Here is a 17422-nt window from a genome sequence, read left to right as displayed (position 1 = left end):
TTTATGGGACCATACTAGCTGAAATATTGCGTCCTCAGCCTAACTGCTTTTGAAAGTTGAGCATCATTGCTTTTGAATGAAATTCCAGGATTATATTCTAGGAAGAAATGGGGTGGGGCAGGGAGCTCTATAGCATTAGGGTTAAATAATACCTTGCGAAAGAAGACTGGGGTTTTAATTTCTTAGCACAAAGAGGTGAGATGAAAATGATAAGTTGAAGTAGACAACTTAAAAGAAAATAAATACCTTTTAGACAACAGAATTGGTGGTTGTTAAGGATCCTGTATTGCACTTGTAAGAGGTTTGCAAAGCGGCTGCAGTTTTATGTGCTGTTACCAAGATGCAAGTAAGAGCTTGATGGTATGAAACGATGCATTCCTTCTTTATCTCTTTTGCAGAGAGGAGTCAGGATAGCACTGCAGCGGTGCTGTCTGACTCCAGTTCCACACAGGATATGTTTAATGAGCCTGCCAGTTCTCAGGACAGCCTGAGGAAGACTTACACAGAGAAGAGGATTTCTACTACCTGTGCTGATACACTGATGCCCAGCAAAGAGACCCTGGGATCTACAGAGGAAAAGAGTATGCCCAATTTAATAGATAATATCAGCTGGTATATTCTCATTTAAATGTTTCTTCTGGCATGCAGAAGCAGTGAAATATGCTGCATTATGACTGAGAATTTTAACTAGGTGTTACTGCTGCTTTTATGTGTGTAGCTTAAAATTGGAACTGTGCTTTGCTTTTGTGGCCATCATCCAAATTTGTACTACCTGTTAAACCTTACAAAGAAAAGAATAATGATAAACTGCTGTCTGTGCTGGCCCTTTGGCTGGCTTGCCTTCTTTTAGGTTATTATTTACTCTTTCTTCAATGTTTCAAGTCTCTAAATAATTTAAGGAGTAGTTATTTGAAGATAAACAAATAATTTTTTCTTTTCCCCAGTTAAAGATGCCCTTTTTGTTCTGGCCCAGTATCAGCTTGATACTCAGTACGTAGAAGAGCACAAGTAGTGGAATTAGATGTTTTATTCCATTGGATGCTTTATTTCAGTAGAGAAGTGGAATTGCTCTCTACCAAATTTTTCCATGTATTATAGTACTAAGTGTTCTGTATTCCACTGGAAAAATTGTTTCAAAATCCATTAGCTGGAATTTCCCTTTGATGTTTGTACAGTTGCGTGTGGCAGTGGACAGAGAGGCTGAACTTCAGTAGGGAAAGACAAACAAGACCAATGTGTAAATTTTGCTCACCTTTCTGGGTTGTGGCTCTTTGTGGGATGTTAAAATCTTTTTTTGCCAGTTCATACTATACTTTAGTCTTCTCCAATTTCATAGATCCAGAAACCATGGTATGTGGATAGCCCTGGTTCACTTCACTGATCTCACTAGAAACAACTGCCGACTAGTCATCTTTTTGTTTGCAGACTTGGATTAGCTTGGTTTCTTGTTTTTAAGAATATTTTACTTCAGTCGTGCCTAAGCTAGGGAAGTCTGTGGTGATGTTGGCATCAATATGGTGAAATAGATGCCAGTTCCTAGTTTTGTAAAGTAGTACTTACATAATCGCCAAGTTGGTAATCTCTTTGGTAGTAGACTAAAAACATGGCTCTTTCTCAAGCTTGCAGTGAGTTGTGTTATTGTCATCAGTTGTCTTTCAGAAAAACCGTGTTGACTGCATTCTTACATTACTGACGTTTATTAGAACAAATGTTGTATTTTTCCATAAAGCCATCTGTAGAGTAAAATTATAATGGATACATAGATTGTGCAAGCAAATTTTGAAAATTTTCTGTTCTGGAAAACATGTTTGACTCAAAGTTCAGCCTTATCTGAGAAAAAGTTAAAGAGCAGCTTCATACTTGAGGATGAAGTATACTATCTCTAGCTTGCTAGGAGATAAGATCTAATGTAAGAAACTCTTTATCTTGGCAAAGGCAAAGACACAGTAAACTTCCATGACTAAAAATCAAAGTTAAAAAAATTCATCTGCATGTGGCATGCATGTTTTCAGCAATAATGACTAGCTAACAGGAAACATGGAAGCTGCCATTGTCACAGATGTTTTCTGAAGTAAGATTTGGTATCCTTCTAGAAAAGATGGGTCAATTGAACTATGAGTTGCCAAGTTAATTGCAAAAATATTTGGATGGAACTGTAGATCCTATATTATGCAGAAGGCCAGGTTAGATACTGCTAATCATTCTGTCCAAGCCTAAATTGTGTTCTGGGATTGCGTTCTTCTAGGTAGATTGTTAAGAATAATATGTCTTGGCAGGACAGCTTTAGTTTTCTGTTCCTTCTTCCTTTCTTTGCAATAGAATTTTACTGAATTTACACTTTCATTTTGTTGTTGTCCTCCCTCCCCTATCTTCCAACAGTATATAAAATCCTGCATTGTGTAAGGTGTGCTGAATTCTTAGTATTGCTCAGGGAAAATCCCAGATGAGAGACAATGAAGAGATCAGTGTGTGAGTCTGTTAATGAGATGAAGATTACTTATTAAGCATCAGGAATAGTCATAATTTTTTTAGGAACCGCTCAATAATTCAGTCAGTGCTTTAATGGAGAACACAATTACCATTTGTTGTATTTAATTTTTGTCATTTTGTGTATTTTGTTTGCCATTTTGTAATTTTCATTGTCACTTTTGTCTTCTCTTAATGTTCCAGTTGCAGGAAAGTCAGAAGAGCTGCTGGAGAGCTCAGAATCTTACCATCCTGCTGAGCCTACTGGCCAAAAAATTCTGGTGGATCCTCAGTCTGCTTCTGGCAATCCTATCAAAGCCACAATCCCCCCACCCTCACAGTGGGACTGCAAAAAGAAAGCTGAACCTTGTGGAGATGCATCTGAATTTCCTCATGGTCTTCCAGCAGACCTTGAGGAACAGCGGAAGTTCCTGACAGAGCAGTGTATTGCCTCCTTCTGTCTGTGTCTCAGCCGCTTTCCCCAGCACTACAAGAGCCTCTACAGATTGGCCTATTTGTACACATACAGCAAAACACACAAGGTGAGCAGACCACTGGTACAATAACTGTCTAGCTGTGTTTATTGGGTGAATAAAAAAACTGTATTGTCATTTGTACTAATTCAAAAGTCTCAGTGTTAAAATACAGCAGGTAAGTTTGCTTAATGCAGTTTGGATTGGAACTATATTTTGGGAAGTCTTTGGCTCCTACATTGTCTGATTCACGTGTGTGAGGCCAGTTGGGTAGAAAATTTTTTATTACCGAGCTAAGAAGTTTTTTGTCATTCAGCAGAGAATTACCTTTTAGATATGTCACATAAATTAAGATGTTCTCGAAAAAATTACACCAATTATTTTACTGTGGACAATTATTTTTCAGTGGACTGAAAAGTGACTTGGAAGCAGAAATTCATCAGTGTTGGTATAAACACATCATGTGACAGATTCTCTGGGTATCTTGTGTCTTTGTAGAATTAAAGTTTTCCTACTGTCAGAGCATAGAGGTCATCTTGAGTAAGGCAAAATTTTTTGCTGTTTAGAAATCACTGAGTGAAAGTCAGTCTTTCAAATCCTACTGCTCATGAGCCAGTGATTTTGGGTTAAACAGGAATAACAATGTCTTGGTGACTGTAATAGTGTCAGTTCCTATTTGAGGTGAGGGCAAAATAACTTTCTTCTTTGCATGACCCTTGCATATTCTTCATAATAAAATTAATTTCAAAAGCCTTCTTCTATGAATTATCATTGGTTTATTTTAAAATTATTCTTTATTTTACTTGTGCATGCTTCTGTTATTATAATCATTTGTCTTTCTGAAGTATCGGTTAGTAAAATGTATATGAGTAGTAGGAAATTATCAGAGTTATTTCACTGATCAAGGTTTGAACTCACAGAGTTTGTATTTGGAATCTTGTGTTATGTCATATGCTGCACTGCATGACTTCCTGAATTCCCTTCCCCACCAGTACTGAAGCTTATGTGAATAATAGGGAAGGGAACGTAGTGGAAACAAATCATACCCCTTGCCTCACAGTAGAAAACAGCAACAGTATTGCTGCAGATTGAACAGTGGCATCTCTTACCAATCTACTGAAAGGTGATGAATATTCCATTTGGCTGTGTACAATGATTATCCAGAAAAATATTACCCTTTTTTTAAAGATAGCTTGTTTTGAAAACATTCTTGTGCTGTTTGTGTGTGACAGTTGTTAATTTTTCTATGGAGCTAATCATTAATAGGAGATGTAGATTCCTGCAATCTGTCATTACTGTTGCTGACAAATGATTTTGTATCAACATTCAACAAAAAAGGCTGCCTGTTTTCAATTTATTGGTTCAAATCGCATGTCCTTGCCTGAGGAACTACTTGCAAAATATTTTCTTCTATTTTTTTTCCTGCTGAAGCCTTCTCTTTTGCTTTTTGTATCTATCTCCCTACATAAATATCAGCTTAGTGATTTGTAATGTTTTTCTCTATGAAATATATTGTTGTCTAAATTCATCTCCTCTTGGAACTCAGAGAAATTGAATCCTGCCTGTTTGAGCCTAGTTGTTACCTGGTTGGCTTCAACTAGCATTGTTGGGTTTTACTGTCCTTTTTTATTACTTCTCTGTGTAACAAACAACTGTTTAACACTGCAAAAAAAATCTTCCTACTGATATATGTATACTACATACTTTCATGAGGTTGTAATTTTCTTTGACTCATTCAGGTTCTTTTATAGAGCAATGTCAAATGTCTGTGTTTTAATATGTCTTTATTGGGAGTTATACTCCTGAACAAACTTAAAACACAGAATGCATCTATGCATTTTCAGCAGTAACTGGAGTAAGAAGTATGCTTAGATATACTGATGATAAACCTGATTTTAAAAATGAGATAAATTACATCAGGTTGAGTTGCTGTGAGGGCAGAGTGGTTTACTGGTAAATTTTAGAAAGCTGAAATTAATTTTTAAATGCATGTAACCATCTTGGAAAATTCAGCATTTATGTACCAGTGCCAGGAATTTGTATGAAGAATTTAGACTGATGGCCAAAATTCGTGGTTGGCTGGGAAAGGAGAGGATTGGCAGGTCTCCATAGTGCATAGAAAAACAAGTTTTCCATATGCAATCTGTTTTCTCCCATTTTACAGTATTACTGGTTTTGCTGTTGTGAGATTAGTAAAAATAGTTGTTGAGTGCTTTTTTTAACATCCTTTTCAAAATCTTTCAACATTTTGTTTGGCTACATGTTCTGGGTTTTTTTCCCCTGCAAAATCCTGCTCACTATTTGGAGGCTATTTCTCTTTGTTTTATTTTGTTATCAGAGCAAATTTGTACATAGCTGTTTTTTTCTTGGAATAAATGTGCAGGAAAGTGAGGATGAATTTTCAGAAGTTACTTCATTGCCAGTTTGGGCAGTAGTTTTAGTTTCCCATTCCCCCAGTCTTTGTCTTGAAGTAAAGACTCCATCATTTGTGATTTTTACCTCAAAAATGAGTGTTGGCACAGTTTGGAAGGAGAAGGTAGGATTTGACAAGATGTTGTTTGTCAATATAACTAAAAAGTTTTGTGAGAAGTATTTGCCTTATGGCCCTTATGGATCAGTATGTAGAACTGGTCTGATGCTTTGCAACCAGCAGATTGTCAGGAAATAAAAATATTTACTTACATGTTTTTTACCTCAAAATAAAAAATACTCTGCAGATCCTCCAAGAATCTGCTCACAGATATTGTTTGTATGACTTAGGTTTTTTAAGTTTGTATCTTCTATTATGTCCATTATTAACAGAGCCCTTAATGGGGAAATTAATGTCAGGTATAACATAATGTCAGTAGCATGGCAGTTTAGTCAAGCTAGGCATAACACATGCATGTAAAAATTACAAGATTATATATATGTAGGTTTAATATATACTTAGAGGCAGACATAATCTGTAATAATAGATGTAAGCATTTCAAGTGGTAACAGTTCATTCGAAAGGCTACCCTTCAAGGTCAATGGTCTTTTTATATGATACAGTAGCACTAGGGTGTTTTTGAGACAAAGCCTCTAACAGACTATAAAAGACCATAGAGGGAAGGATTAAGGTATAGTAGGATGTTTTGTACACCTCTCAGCAACTTCAAGTTGGGTAAAGATGGCTTCTGACACCATTGAGTTAAGGGATATCCATCTCAGGTGACTCAGATTTCCACTTGGTTGACCAATAAGAGATTTTCTTTTTCCATTTTAACAATGCTGGTAAACTTTTTTGCAAATTGTTGTACCCTGTCAGTCATCTTGTCTTTGAATCTTGGGGTGATGAAGATGTGGGTGGCAACAGCTGAACTGGAAAGAGTACTTCATAATTGCCCTGAGTCAGACAGCTAAATCCAGCATTTCAGACTGGCAAGCAGTGTGCCAAGGAGAATAAATCCTTTTTGCTATGTCCTGGATCCCTTCATCCACTCCTAATAACTTCATCAGCTAAAAACTAAGCAGAGCAGACTCTGGGAAATGTAATGAGTTGAGACCTGCTCAGGCGTATTTACTGGGGATAACTGATCATGCTGATTTAAGGAGGAGGGTAGTGGAAAATCTGTAACTACATCTTTTATTCCTATTAGTTTTGATTGTGTGAAGTTACCGTGTAATTGCCCCATTTGTCTGAATGATCTTTTTTCCTCCTAGCTAGGTTACTGTCATCATCTCGTTCAATAAAAGCCTATGAATTATATGTACCAAATACATGCCTATGGATGGTCAGTGTAATGTGCACAGCAGATCACCAGAGCATGATGCTACACTTAATGATCTCTTAACATTTTCATCGTAAAACAGATTCAGGAATACATCCATAGCTAAAATTTGTTTAGATTAGGATTTTATATTTAAGCTTTATGGTGGTAGCTTTCTTAAGGTTTTTGTTTTCCTTTAATTTTTATGTGATAGTTTTAACTGTAAGATTCAGATTGTCACACATTAGGCAATTTTTTTACTTTTGTTTTCACACTTGGAATTTATTTATGTTTCTGTTGACTATGATTGGCATAAAATAAAGTATTTATGTGCCTGGATCTTGGACGTTATGATAGGCTTATTTTTGCTGGATTCTGATTTTATTCAAAACAGGATGACTTTCACAGAAGACAAGATTTTTGTAGGTTCTTTTCTGTGTTGTGATTTCTTCTGCATGTATTTCAAAGTGGTTTGCATGCTTAGGTTAATAGGATTACAGAAATAGGTATTACAAAAGAAGTACTGTAGGAAAAAGTATACAATTAAGTTTACATACTTTGCTTTCTTCAATCATAATTAAATTTGACACTCACTGATAATAATTAAATTTACTGGTTCCTCTGGTAGCCAGGAAGTACCTTGTGATATTTATGAGTGAACATGTATTTGTTCCATATCAAAAGAAACCTCTCCAAATCCCCTCAACTGTTGTACACTGTAGTCAGGAAGGTCCTGTGTAAGTACCTATATCGGCTCTCTGAATGAAGGATTTTTGACATCCGTAAATATCTGGTTAGTATTTTCAGTGTTCAGCTCCCTTGCACATGAATCTGTAATCAGCATTTTGCTAGAGGGGATGCTCCAGTTCTGGTAAGACATTGGAGATTTCTGCATGATTACTGTTACTAGGACAAAAGCATTTATGATTGAGCAGGGCTTTTAGTGTTTCACCAGAGTTTTGAAAAGAAAATAATCTGGAAGGCAGGATAAGAACTTTGCTAATACCATACCCCCCCCACCCCCCAAAAAAAAGGATATTACAACTGGAATATACTTCTTGGACGGACATGATTTAATCAAATTCATGATTCACAAAAGGGTATTTCTAGCCCACGAACACAAATCAGAGTTCAACATTCTCATTTGTCTCTAGGAACCAAACATCTTCTTGTTTCTTTTATCTGCTCTGTAGTGAAGCTGTCTCCAAAAACACCAGTCTAATGAGACTCAAATGCTACTTTCTAATACTGAAATAAATAATGAAGCAGAGCAAAACTTCCATCAGTGAAACCTTACAGTTAATAGTTGTCCCATCTGTTAGTAATGTTTTGCCTGGAGCCAACAGCTGTCCCTAGTTCTCAACTACACAAGAGATGTTCATGCATTGAACTCTTGGAGGGATAGTGCTTTTATGAATTTTTGATTGTTGTCTATCATTTAGTCTCCTACTGATACTTTGTTAACTCACTGAGTGCTATTAACCAAATTTGATGACAGGCATGGAATTTTCTAGAAAGTTTAAGTGCAGTTACATGGAGGGCAATGGCTGGGTAGAGGTAAAAGGCCTGAATTCACCACCCCACTAAAAGAAGGCTGCAGTTTAAGCCTAAAGGTTGCCTTGTCTGTTAGGCCTGGGTGTGGGCAGGTGTGCCTTGCAGGTGGTTAGCCCTAGGGAAGAGCTGAGGGGTGGCTTCCAGGGTGTGTGTGTGTGGAAACTGGAGGGATTGAGGGACAGGGGAGGCAGTGAGGGGCCTGGTGTGTGGAGGAAGGCTGCAGGATACCCAGGACAGTGAGTTCCACTGTTTGCTGAGAAACTTTATATTTTCATATAGAACTTATTTTATATTGAGCATTAAAATTCAGCTTTTAACAGAAAAATTACGGTGTTTTAAATATGCTTATAGTTCAGGTTTCTGTACGTGATAAAGGGTGGATCTCAATGAAATGAAGACAGGTTAAAAAAACCAAGAAAGCAAAACTTGATTATATTTGAGGCTGGATTCAGCAGCTGTAGGGGGCTGACTAGTCTGCTGGGGCTGATCAGTCTGGATGCTTGCTCTGAGAAACAAGCTGGCTTGTCTCTCCTGAGGGATGTCTTCTCCAAATCACATGCCTCTACAAATACTGTCAGAACAGCAACTATGTGGAAAATGAGAAATGATAATGCAGGTTAGTAAATAAAAGCAAGTGAGCGCTTTGCACTTCTACCTGTGGTGGTGTTTCTGTCCTCTGCCTGTAACTCACCGGGCCTGTTTCATCCACAGAACTTGCAGTGGGCCCGCGACGTGCTGCTGGGCAGTGGGGTCCCCTGGCAGCAGCTGAAGCACATGCCTGCACAGGGCCTCTTCTGTGAGAGGAACAAGACGAATTTCTTCAATGTAAGTTTATATAGCTGATAAACACACCCGTACTTTCTCAGCCATCGTTTTAACACCTGTTTCTCATTTGAAAGGCTTGCGAAGGGACACTACTGTGAAATTCGGCAAAGCGCATTAAATAAACCATGAGCAGCTAAAGGAAAGGCAGAATTGTATTATGTAGTTTACTGCAATTTTCCTCTTTTGAAGGGAACCACATTAGAAGGATTATTTCTGATGAGCTTGAAAACATGGGGAGAGAAGCACCAACATTTCTGTTACGCATCATTTACCGTATGCTTGATGGTTGAGCTCTCTATAAAAATTCTAATTCTGTTCATCTTAATTATCCTCTTGTTTACTGTTTCTCAACTAGACTTGTGCTTCTCATGACAAAAAAAAAAAAGTGCTAGTTTCTCTAAGAATTCTCCAGAGTTGGAAGGAGCTTTCCTGTATTCAGCTTTTGTAGCGTGGCTCAGCAGAAAGAGTTCTTCCAAGTCCCACAGTGTAGTAGCAGCAGCGTCATAAAGACTGTCCCTGTGTCTGTGACACCTTCTAGTCCACAGGGGTGTCTGTGCCTCTCGGTGACATGGGACACAGAATACTTCTGAGACTTAGATGAGCATTTATCTATCAAATGCCCTGCTGTGATTGCGACTTAACACATTGCTGTTGTCTTCAGTATCTCTGGCTTTTCTGTGGTACTTTCTAGGGTTTTGTGCCTTCTGCTCTCCTGTGATAGGATTCTGTAGCTGTTTTGTGGCTCGCAATGTGTTGTGAGAACCTGGAGATGTTGTTTGTCTTTCTGGACTATGTATCTATTACATGACTGCCTGTGATTGTGGTGACAGAATTTATGTCTCTGCCTTCCCATCCAGTACTTCTGTTTTAATATTTTAATTGTGAAATTTATTTCCATTTTACATCCGTTACCATCTATCTTAATTTTTGCTGTATGTCGTGTTAATTAACACTTCTGTGCAAACTTCTGTTGAGTATAAGGTAAGTGCTCTTCTCTGATTATAATCCCTCAAATGGGTTGAACAACTAAAGAATACTGACAGTGGTTCAAAATTGTATCATGGATCAGTTTGCAAAAAGAGCTTCTATGTCATTCCATCTTTCTCGATAGGTTTTGATTAACAAATACTGTCAGCCTGATAGGATATAGACCAAACAGTTGTGTCCTGATTGATGACTGCATGGCTTTGTTCTGGTTATTTCCCTGCAACATCTGCCTGCTTTCCTACAAGAATCCTGCAGCGTGATTAACTCTTCAAGCTGGTGAATACTTTGGCTCAGATCCAGATAATGCAAGCATTCTTGTAGGAGTTAATGAAATTACTCAACGTGCTTCAAGTCAAACGTGAACTTTGCATGATCAAGGCTGACTTGTTCATCATTGCAGTGTTAAGTGTCAAGAGTATCCTATGTTTTCATGTATGAGGAAGATGAGCAGCAGGGAACCGAGCAATGTGTATAAAGGAGTGTTTCTACTTGAAAATGTGAATTATCACATTAAGAGAGATCAGTAGTTGACCTAAATCATGTCTAGTTTTTGAGTGTTAATGCTAGATAATTTAATTTAAAGATAGATTCCACTGTATTCCTAAGTGGATGTTTCCAGCATTATTTCAAACCACAATCATTCCTTATTCTGCATATTGATCTTTTTATACTTTGAAGGATGACAAGTGCTAGTATAGATACTAGAGAGCTCTAGTATAGATACTAGACAGCTGTATAATAATTCTACTTTGTAAATCAACAAAAACTTCCCATAATTTTAGTATTGTTAATTTTCTTTAATAAGAAATTAATAACAAATAACCTTTAATAAAAGGTATATGCTAGCCCAGTGCAATATATCAACAATACTGTTAGAAAAGAGAGGTGATGTGTGAAAATTACATTCTCTGTTTGAATGTGGGTCTGCCAACAGACAGTGTTAGTCTGGAGTCCCCTATGTAGACCGCTGCTTCCAGGCTTGAGAAATTTCAGTTTGGGGACTCAACTCCTGTGTGTCTCAGATATGGTGATAGTGTAACTAGCACATGGAGTGCCTCAGACAGCAAAACAACTTGTTGAAGCCTTTGTGAATCAGTGCTAACATCCTGACTTATTCCTGCACACATGTAAGTTAGTCTTCCTGTTAACAGGTACAGTGTACGTTATGAGTTTAGCATGGTAAAATATTTTGGTGGTCTCATTTTCTACCCAACTATATTTTCAAAATCCTTTTCAAGTAACACTCTGTGTAGAACATGTGGCAGTAGTCCAGTACAGATGACACAGACATAGCACAGTGAGAAAATCCAGATCCGAGAGAGAAAGGGCTACAAGTGCCCATGAAAAAAAAGCTGTTAGTGTCATCTGACATTCCAGAATTGGACAAACCTAAATCTGTGAACAACTTGGGAAAAAATCTCTCAACACTGTGATGACCTTGTCTGGGTTAAACCTCAAGTAGTTTGTTCTCGTACGAAGCTCCTAGCCAGGCAGTGGGTAAGCAAATGTACTGCACCATCTGGGTCAGTGCTCAGAACACAGACTTGTGTGTCATCCATCGCATACAGATGGTGTTACAGCCCACTGTCCCAGCTAGTGTCTTCACATACAGAGTTGGGTGATAAAACAGAAATTAGAAAGCTCTACAAAAGTAAGTAGTTGCATCTAATCTTAGAAATTAAATGGCCAACCTTAAGATTTTCTAAGCTTATTAATGTTCTCCAGGGTTCTTTTCAACAGAAACACTTTGCCTACAGTGTTTATTTGTTTCCATGAAATGCATTTGGTTTTAGTTTTGAGAACTCTGGCCTTCGTGATACAAAAGAGTTAAATGAATGGCTAAGTGGCTTTCTGTAGACACTTTAATATAGAAATACCTTTTTCTTCTGGAGCAAGTAGCACTAGTGTTCTTAATCTCTTGTACGGAAGATTCAGGGTTGTTGAAATTATAGCTGACTCAATTTTACAAGTACAAACAACAGTGTGCAAGAGAGAAAGCTAGCAGCTCAAAGACAAGTAGGGACTGTGCCAGCCTGCTCCTCCCAGACATTTTATAAATAATGCATACTCCTAGTAGAATTATTTATGAAATGTTTATGACAGCACTGTATGAAAAGAAATAAACCTGGGTAAAGCTGTCTCCTGTTAAATTTTACTGCAGAACTGCTGGTCTGAATCTGTGTGTCACGGTCTTTTGTCTAATTTGTTAGCTGTCATTCAGATGCAACTGCAGTCTGTTTGAATTCATTTTTTACCGTCTTCAGAATGAGCAAAAAAGGCATGTTCACTTAGCCCTCATTTCTTCTCATTTCACATATTAGAATAATGTCAGGATGCACAGAACTTGCCTTTTTCAGTTCTAAGAAAAAAATGCTTACTGCATTATTGTACCTACTTGTTTCCCAAAAAGAAAAGAATGGCCCTGATTTTCTAGGACCAGAGGTTTTTGCACATTCACAGCCCTGCTAGTGATGGCAGTCATTGTATGAATGATTATTGCAGTTAGACTTAGAGGACTTTAAGCTGTGTTCCCATAAATGAATACCAAGTCTTTTTTGTTTGGCCAGCTACACATTTCTCAATAACCTACATGTACAGGTACTCTCTGGCTCTTCTCCTTTATGTGTGTGTGTGTGTAAATATATAGATTTTTTTTTTTTAAAGAGGTCTCCAGGATGGTTTCTATAGTAACTAAATTAGAAATTAATTCACCAGGAGAAAAAAAAAATCCCAAACACTGCTTTATATAGTCAGACACTTTTTTTATATATTCAGATTTCATGTCACTATTAATAAAACAAAGTTAAACTTTGTGCACAGATGATGGGTATTCATCAGTCTGTGGGTGGGTGGTGATTGTGGAAGAAGCATTTTGATGGTTGAGCTCAGTGTACCAGTAACTTCTCCATATGGTTTAATATACAGTATTTGTAGTTTCCTGGCACATCATCTGTGGTGGTAATAATCTGTTGTAATAAAGATCTTGATGTCCATCTTTGGTAACGGTTCCCACATATGAGAGCTGTGCATGCACACAATATGCTATAGTGCAGACGTCCATGTGCATGAAGTCTTGCTGCAAACTGTTAAGGATAATTGTTCTATTTTTAATTCCAAAAGAAACGCAGTATGTTTATTCTCTGCTGTATCCCTGAAGCTCTTCCTTCTGTGGTCTGAGTAAGCAGGGTCAAATTAAGGTAGCAGCATTCACTGGGAGCCAGAAGCTGAAAGATAGCAGTGATTTCACTTTAATTTGCCATTGGTCATACCAGGTGTGACTGGGCACTGGCAGGAGACCTCTGCTGTGCAGAACTACAGGTTCTGGACACTGAGCAGTTGGAGAATAAAATCTAAAGTTTGGTGCTGCAAGTTTCTGGACATAGTTCTTATTATAGCATGGTGATAACCAGTGGGTGCTTTCTCTGTTTCTCTCCCTATGTAGCAGGTTCTTTCTCTAGTTGTGTTTCAGGTTGAGAGTTACGTCTCTTTGTCTTACCAGAGGAAAGTTGATTCTGAAAAGGAGAGCAAGGGCAAGGGCAGACTCTGTTTTGGGATTCTGTACCACCAGAGCCATACAGATGAATCTGAGATGTAGGAAAGAAGGCTGTTATGACTAATATAGGGGACTATCTAAGGGGGAAAAAAGGCATCATGCCTCAGGTTTCCTGGAAGCTGGGCAGTTATATCAAGGAAGTTACATTATATGCCTCAATTGGGTTTATACCTTCCCTTAGACATATAGTACTGGTTGCTGTCAGAAATATGGCACTGAGTGTGTACATGGGATTTTCTTTTGATCTTATACTGCATTCTTTTGTTTCTCTCCCAGTTTCTGAAGTGTAACCTCAGTATTAATGATTCCCATGACTCGAATTAAAATGCAACATTTGTTACAGAATTTAATGTCCCTTTTAGAGATAACTGCCTGTATATCATCTAAGGGAAGAGGGAAGTCCATTAGGGTGGTCTGAACCTATTCTAGCCATTTGTTCTGCCTAGTCTGAGGTTGCTACTAAGGTTGACCTGATGAACCCCCAAATACCACACAGGGCCAAGGTCAGCTCTTCAAGCCTGATTATGGCAACTTGACTGAAGCCTCAGGTTCACTGTTTTCTACCATGTACTGTAAAAGCCTGAAACTGGAGGCAACAGCAGATTAAAATCACTTTCCTAGAACTTTTACTGCTCTGCTTTCCTTCCTGTCCTTGGCTGGTGATAGATCTGAGTTACTCTCCTCCTGCTCATAGTTGGTGTGTGCCTTTTCAGTTGGCAAGTGTACTTCCAGCTCCTAGACATCTGCTATGTGGAACATGAGTCTTCTGAGAAAAATAGTGCCATTTGAATCAGATTGGGGGAAAAGGGAAAGAACTTGAAGAAACTTACTGTGCATCCATGTGAGTTGAGATTGTGTCTCAGTGTGGTGAGAGTTTGAATTTAATCATGTATAGGGGCTCTAAGAGAATTAATGGTTATATTTTAGCTTGATCATGATTGGTTGCAACATTTTGAAAAAATTTTGGTCTTTTTAGTGTTTCTAACACTTCATCTGAAAAGGAGTATGAGAGGTTGCCAACTCAAGTTTAAAAAAAAAAAAATCACAAATGACACCCCAGAAATCACAGGGGTTTAGGTGTTCAATTTTGCCCTTCTTGCTTCTGAGTGGTTTGGATGCCATTTTTATGCAACCACAAGGGAACAGAAAGCATAAACGAATCATTAAAAAAAAACCTTTTTGATTCCAGCAACTAGATAACACCTGAAACGAGTTATTAGACTTAGTACCATTTAATAGGTGGTATACAAAAGAAGTGTCTAGAAAAGGTGACCTCTGCCATTAACACTGACCTTCTGTGTAGTTGCATAAAACAAAATAATAATGATACCACAGTGCCAACACATGTTAATAGTCTAATATGTTTATGCTCCTTTTTTTCTTTTTTATGCTTACGGTAGGCAGATGGGGGCATCTGATAGAGGATTGTTAAATCCCTGCTTACTTTAAAAGTTAGAATGTCTTTAATTTTTTCAGGAGATGGCCATATTGTAGCCATGAAATATCTGTGTTTTCACTGTGCAGGAAATAGGCCCTGAAAGAGCAAGCTTTCTGCTTCATGAAGGTGGTGTTTAGTAAATGCAGATTCTTACTGCCAGCCTTCTACTGGCTGTGAAGTATTCAGATGTTAGGTAAAAGACATCTCCCTGGTACATATTTTCTTCTTGTGCTAGGAAGAGCAAGCTACTTTATGAGATGATTTGACAATTTACAAACTAGGACTGTCAGCAGTGCGCAGGAGTGCTGTTAGGAGGCACTATGCTGCAGGGAATCTTTGGTGCAGAGGTGCTTGTGTGAGTTGAGGCTGAGTGGGTCATCCACTACCTCTCCTTAAGAAGAGATAATGGAGACCTTGCTGTACTGCATTGGAGATATGTTTGAGCTAAAATGCTGCCTGCCTGGCCTGCTTCCTCAGTAATTTTAACAAGTGTTTCATTGCTTTTCCTACATTCCTGAATAATGTCATTATAAAGCTATTGTTCATCTGTGTGAGGAAACCATTTCTGGTGTGGTGAAGAGATACTTGTGTGGAAAGCTGCCGAGGAATAAATAAAAAACCCTCCAGGAGTCCCTTCTGAGCCAAATGATTGTGTAATTCTATGCCTTGGTTTGTAAATACAGTCAGCTGTATAAATGGCAGTTATTTTATTGTTACAGTGTAAGCTTAAGTTTGGAAGATTGAAGAGTGAAACCAAATCAGTTTCTTCCCATCCTCTGTTCCTTGTTTTTCTTCCTTTTTGGTCTTCATTAATTTTCTCCATTTCCCTTCACTGTATCTTCTGTAGAGCAACATCATGTCACAGGTGTGGTGCTCCCAGCACCCATCACTGAATGTCCATGGAGCCACAGGATAGAGGAACTGAAAAAATCATTGTGTCACCTGCCTACAGATTCAGGAAGACATATTTGCATTGATTAAATGTAACTCATATAGACAAGGTTATTTTTGCATCAAGTCTAGAAATTTTTTTTTAATGAACGCTTACATTTTGGATAAGTTGGTTCGTTAAAATGCATAACGAGGCAATAGCCTTGCCCTTCTCTTAAACTGTGACTGACAGTAAATTTTATAAAAGTGAATGTATGGAAGAGAATTATGTTTTCTCGGACTCCATTAAATTTACTGATATTGATGTCTGTGTTTGAAACAGGCAGACGTTTTCCATGTGGAAAAAGGTAGTTTTTTCGGGAATCTGCTTTCCATGGTTTTTCTTGTCTAGCATGGTAAATGGCTTCCGCTGGGAGAAGGGGAAGTGGGAGATTGTGATACTAGTTGCCCCTACAATAAGAGCTAAAATTTCATTATTTCTTTTCTGACTTTACCCTTGATAGTTGTTCTTTTGCCAGTAGCAAGCCGTTTTCCTTCTCTGCTCCCTTTTTCTTTCACTTGTAAAGTTAATGTAATGCTGTTTTAATTGGAAGGACGCTTTTAGTAGGTACAAAGGAGTTTGTTCTCTCGTTCTGTCTCACTCTCATGTGTGCTCAGTGTTATGCAATCTTAATACCAACTCTGAAAATGAAGGTAAGCAAGGAGTTAACTGTGCAAGTGAAACTTTCTTAGTGATTGGATTAAGACCAGAAACCCAGTAAGCAATGAAGTCTTAAAGTTGCCTATAAAAAGCTAGATAACTTTTTCAACCTCTGCCCAACATGTTATTTACAGTTCTTCACTCCATCCTCTTGGAAAAACAGAACTCATCAGTGAAAAATGTCCGTCGTTCACAGAGTTTCTGTCTCAATATATACACACTGTTCTTTCTGGCTAACTTTGCAGGCTTCCAAGACCCAGCTAGTAAAGATGCCAATAAATCTAAATCCCTGGAGATAGAAGCATGGGGTTTTGAACTGTCGTTAGTGCCAGTGGATATTAAACAGCTATTTTTTTCCATTCTGTTTCCCTAGGAAAAGTTTCTTCTTTTGTTGAGTAGATTAATTGCTAGACAAAGTTAAGCTAGAGAACAAATAACCCTGAAATAAATGAAGATACGGCTTTGTAGAAGAGAGATTGTTATGGAAGTTGTAGTGTGTTACTGGACATAAACCAGTCAGTTTTAAAGCTGGATCTTAAAAGTTTAACAGCAACTATTTATCCACTCTAAACAGTATTTGAAAGGTGCAAGCTTGCTGGAATACTGTGTGATGAGTGTCCTTTTACAAATGTGTAATGAATACATCCATAATTTGATTTTTCCATCTGCCAGCAGTGTATCAGATATGAATGGGAGAGCTACCTTTAGACACTTAATGGGATTAGTTTTAAACTTAGGTTAGGTTCTTTCCTTTTAAAAAAATCTAAATAGGATCTTTTAAAACTAAATAGATTTTTAAATACA

At 37.9% G+C, this 17422-nt stretch overlaps 1 protein-coding gene across 4 annotated transcripts in view; it reads left to right on the top strand.

Annotated features, from left to right (window-relative positions):
- CABIN1 (calcineurin binding protein 1) overlaps positions 1–17422 on the top strand; it is a 119935-nt gene that overhangs the window by 45466 nt on the left and 57047 nt on the right. For all 4 annotated transcript variants that reach the window (XM_074886821.1, XM_074886819.1, XM_074886820.1 and 1 more), the window contains exons 28-30: positions 399–581; positions 2671–3008; positions 8936–9049. In XM_074886821.1, the coding sequence (XP_074742922.1) occupies positions 399–581; positions 2671–3008; positions 8936–9049 (635 nt within the window). The remainder of the gene's footprint in view (positions 1–398; positions 582–2670; positions 3009–8935; positions 9050–17422) is intronic.

This window comes from Strix uralensis, chromosome 17, assembly GCF_047716275.1.
Source record: "Strix uralensis isolate ZFMK-TIS-50842 chromosome 17, bStrUra1, whole genome shotgun sequence".
NCBI lineage: Eukaryota > Metazoa > Chordata > Aves > Strigiformes > Strigidae > Strix > Strix uralensis.
The sequence above is the reverse complement of the archived record's forward strand: the minus strand, read 5'-3'. Positions and strand labels throughout refer to the sequence as shown.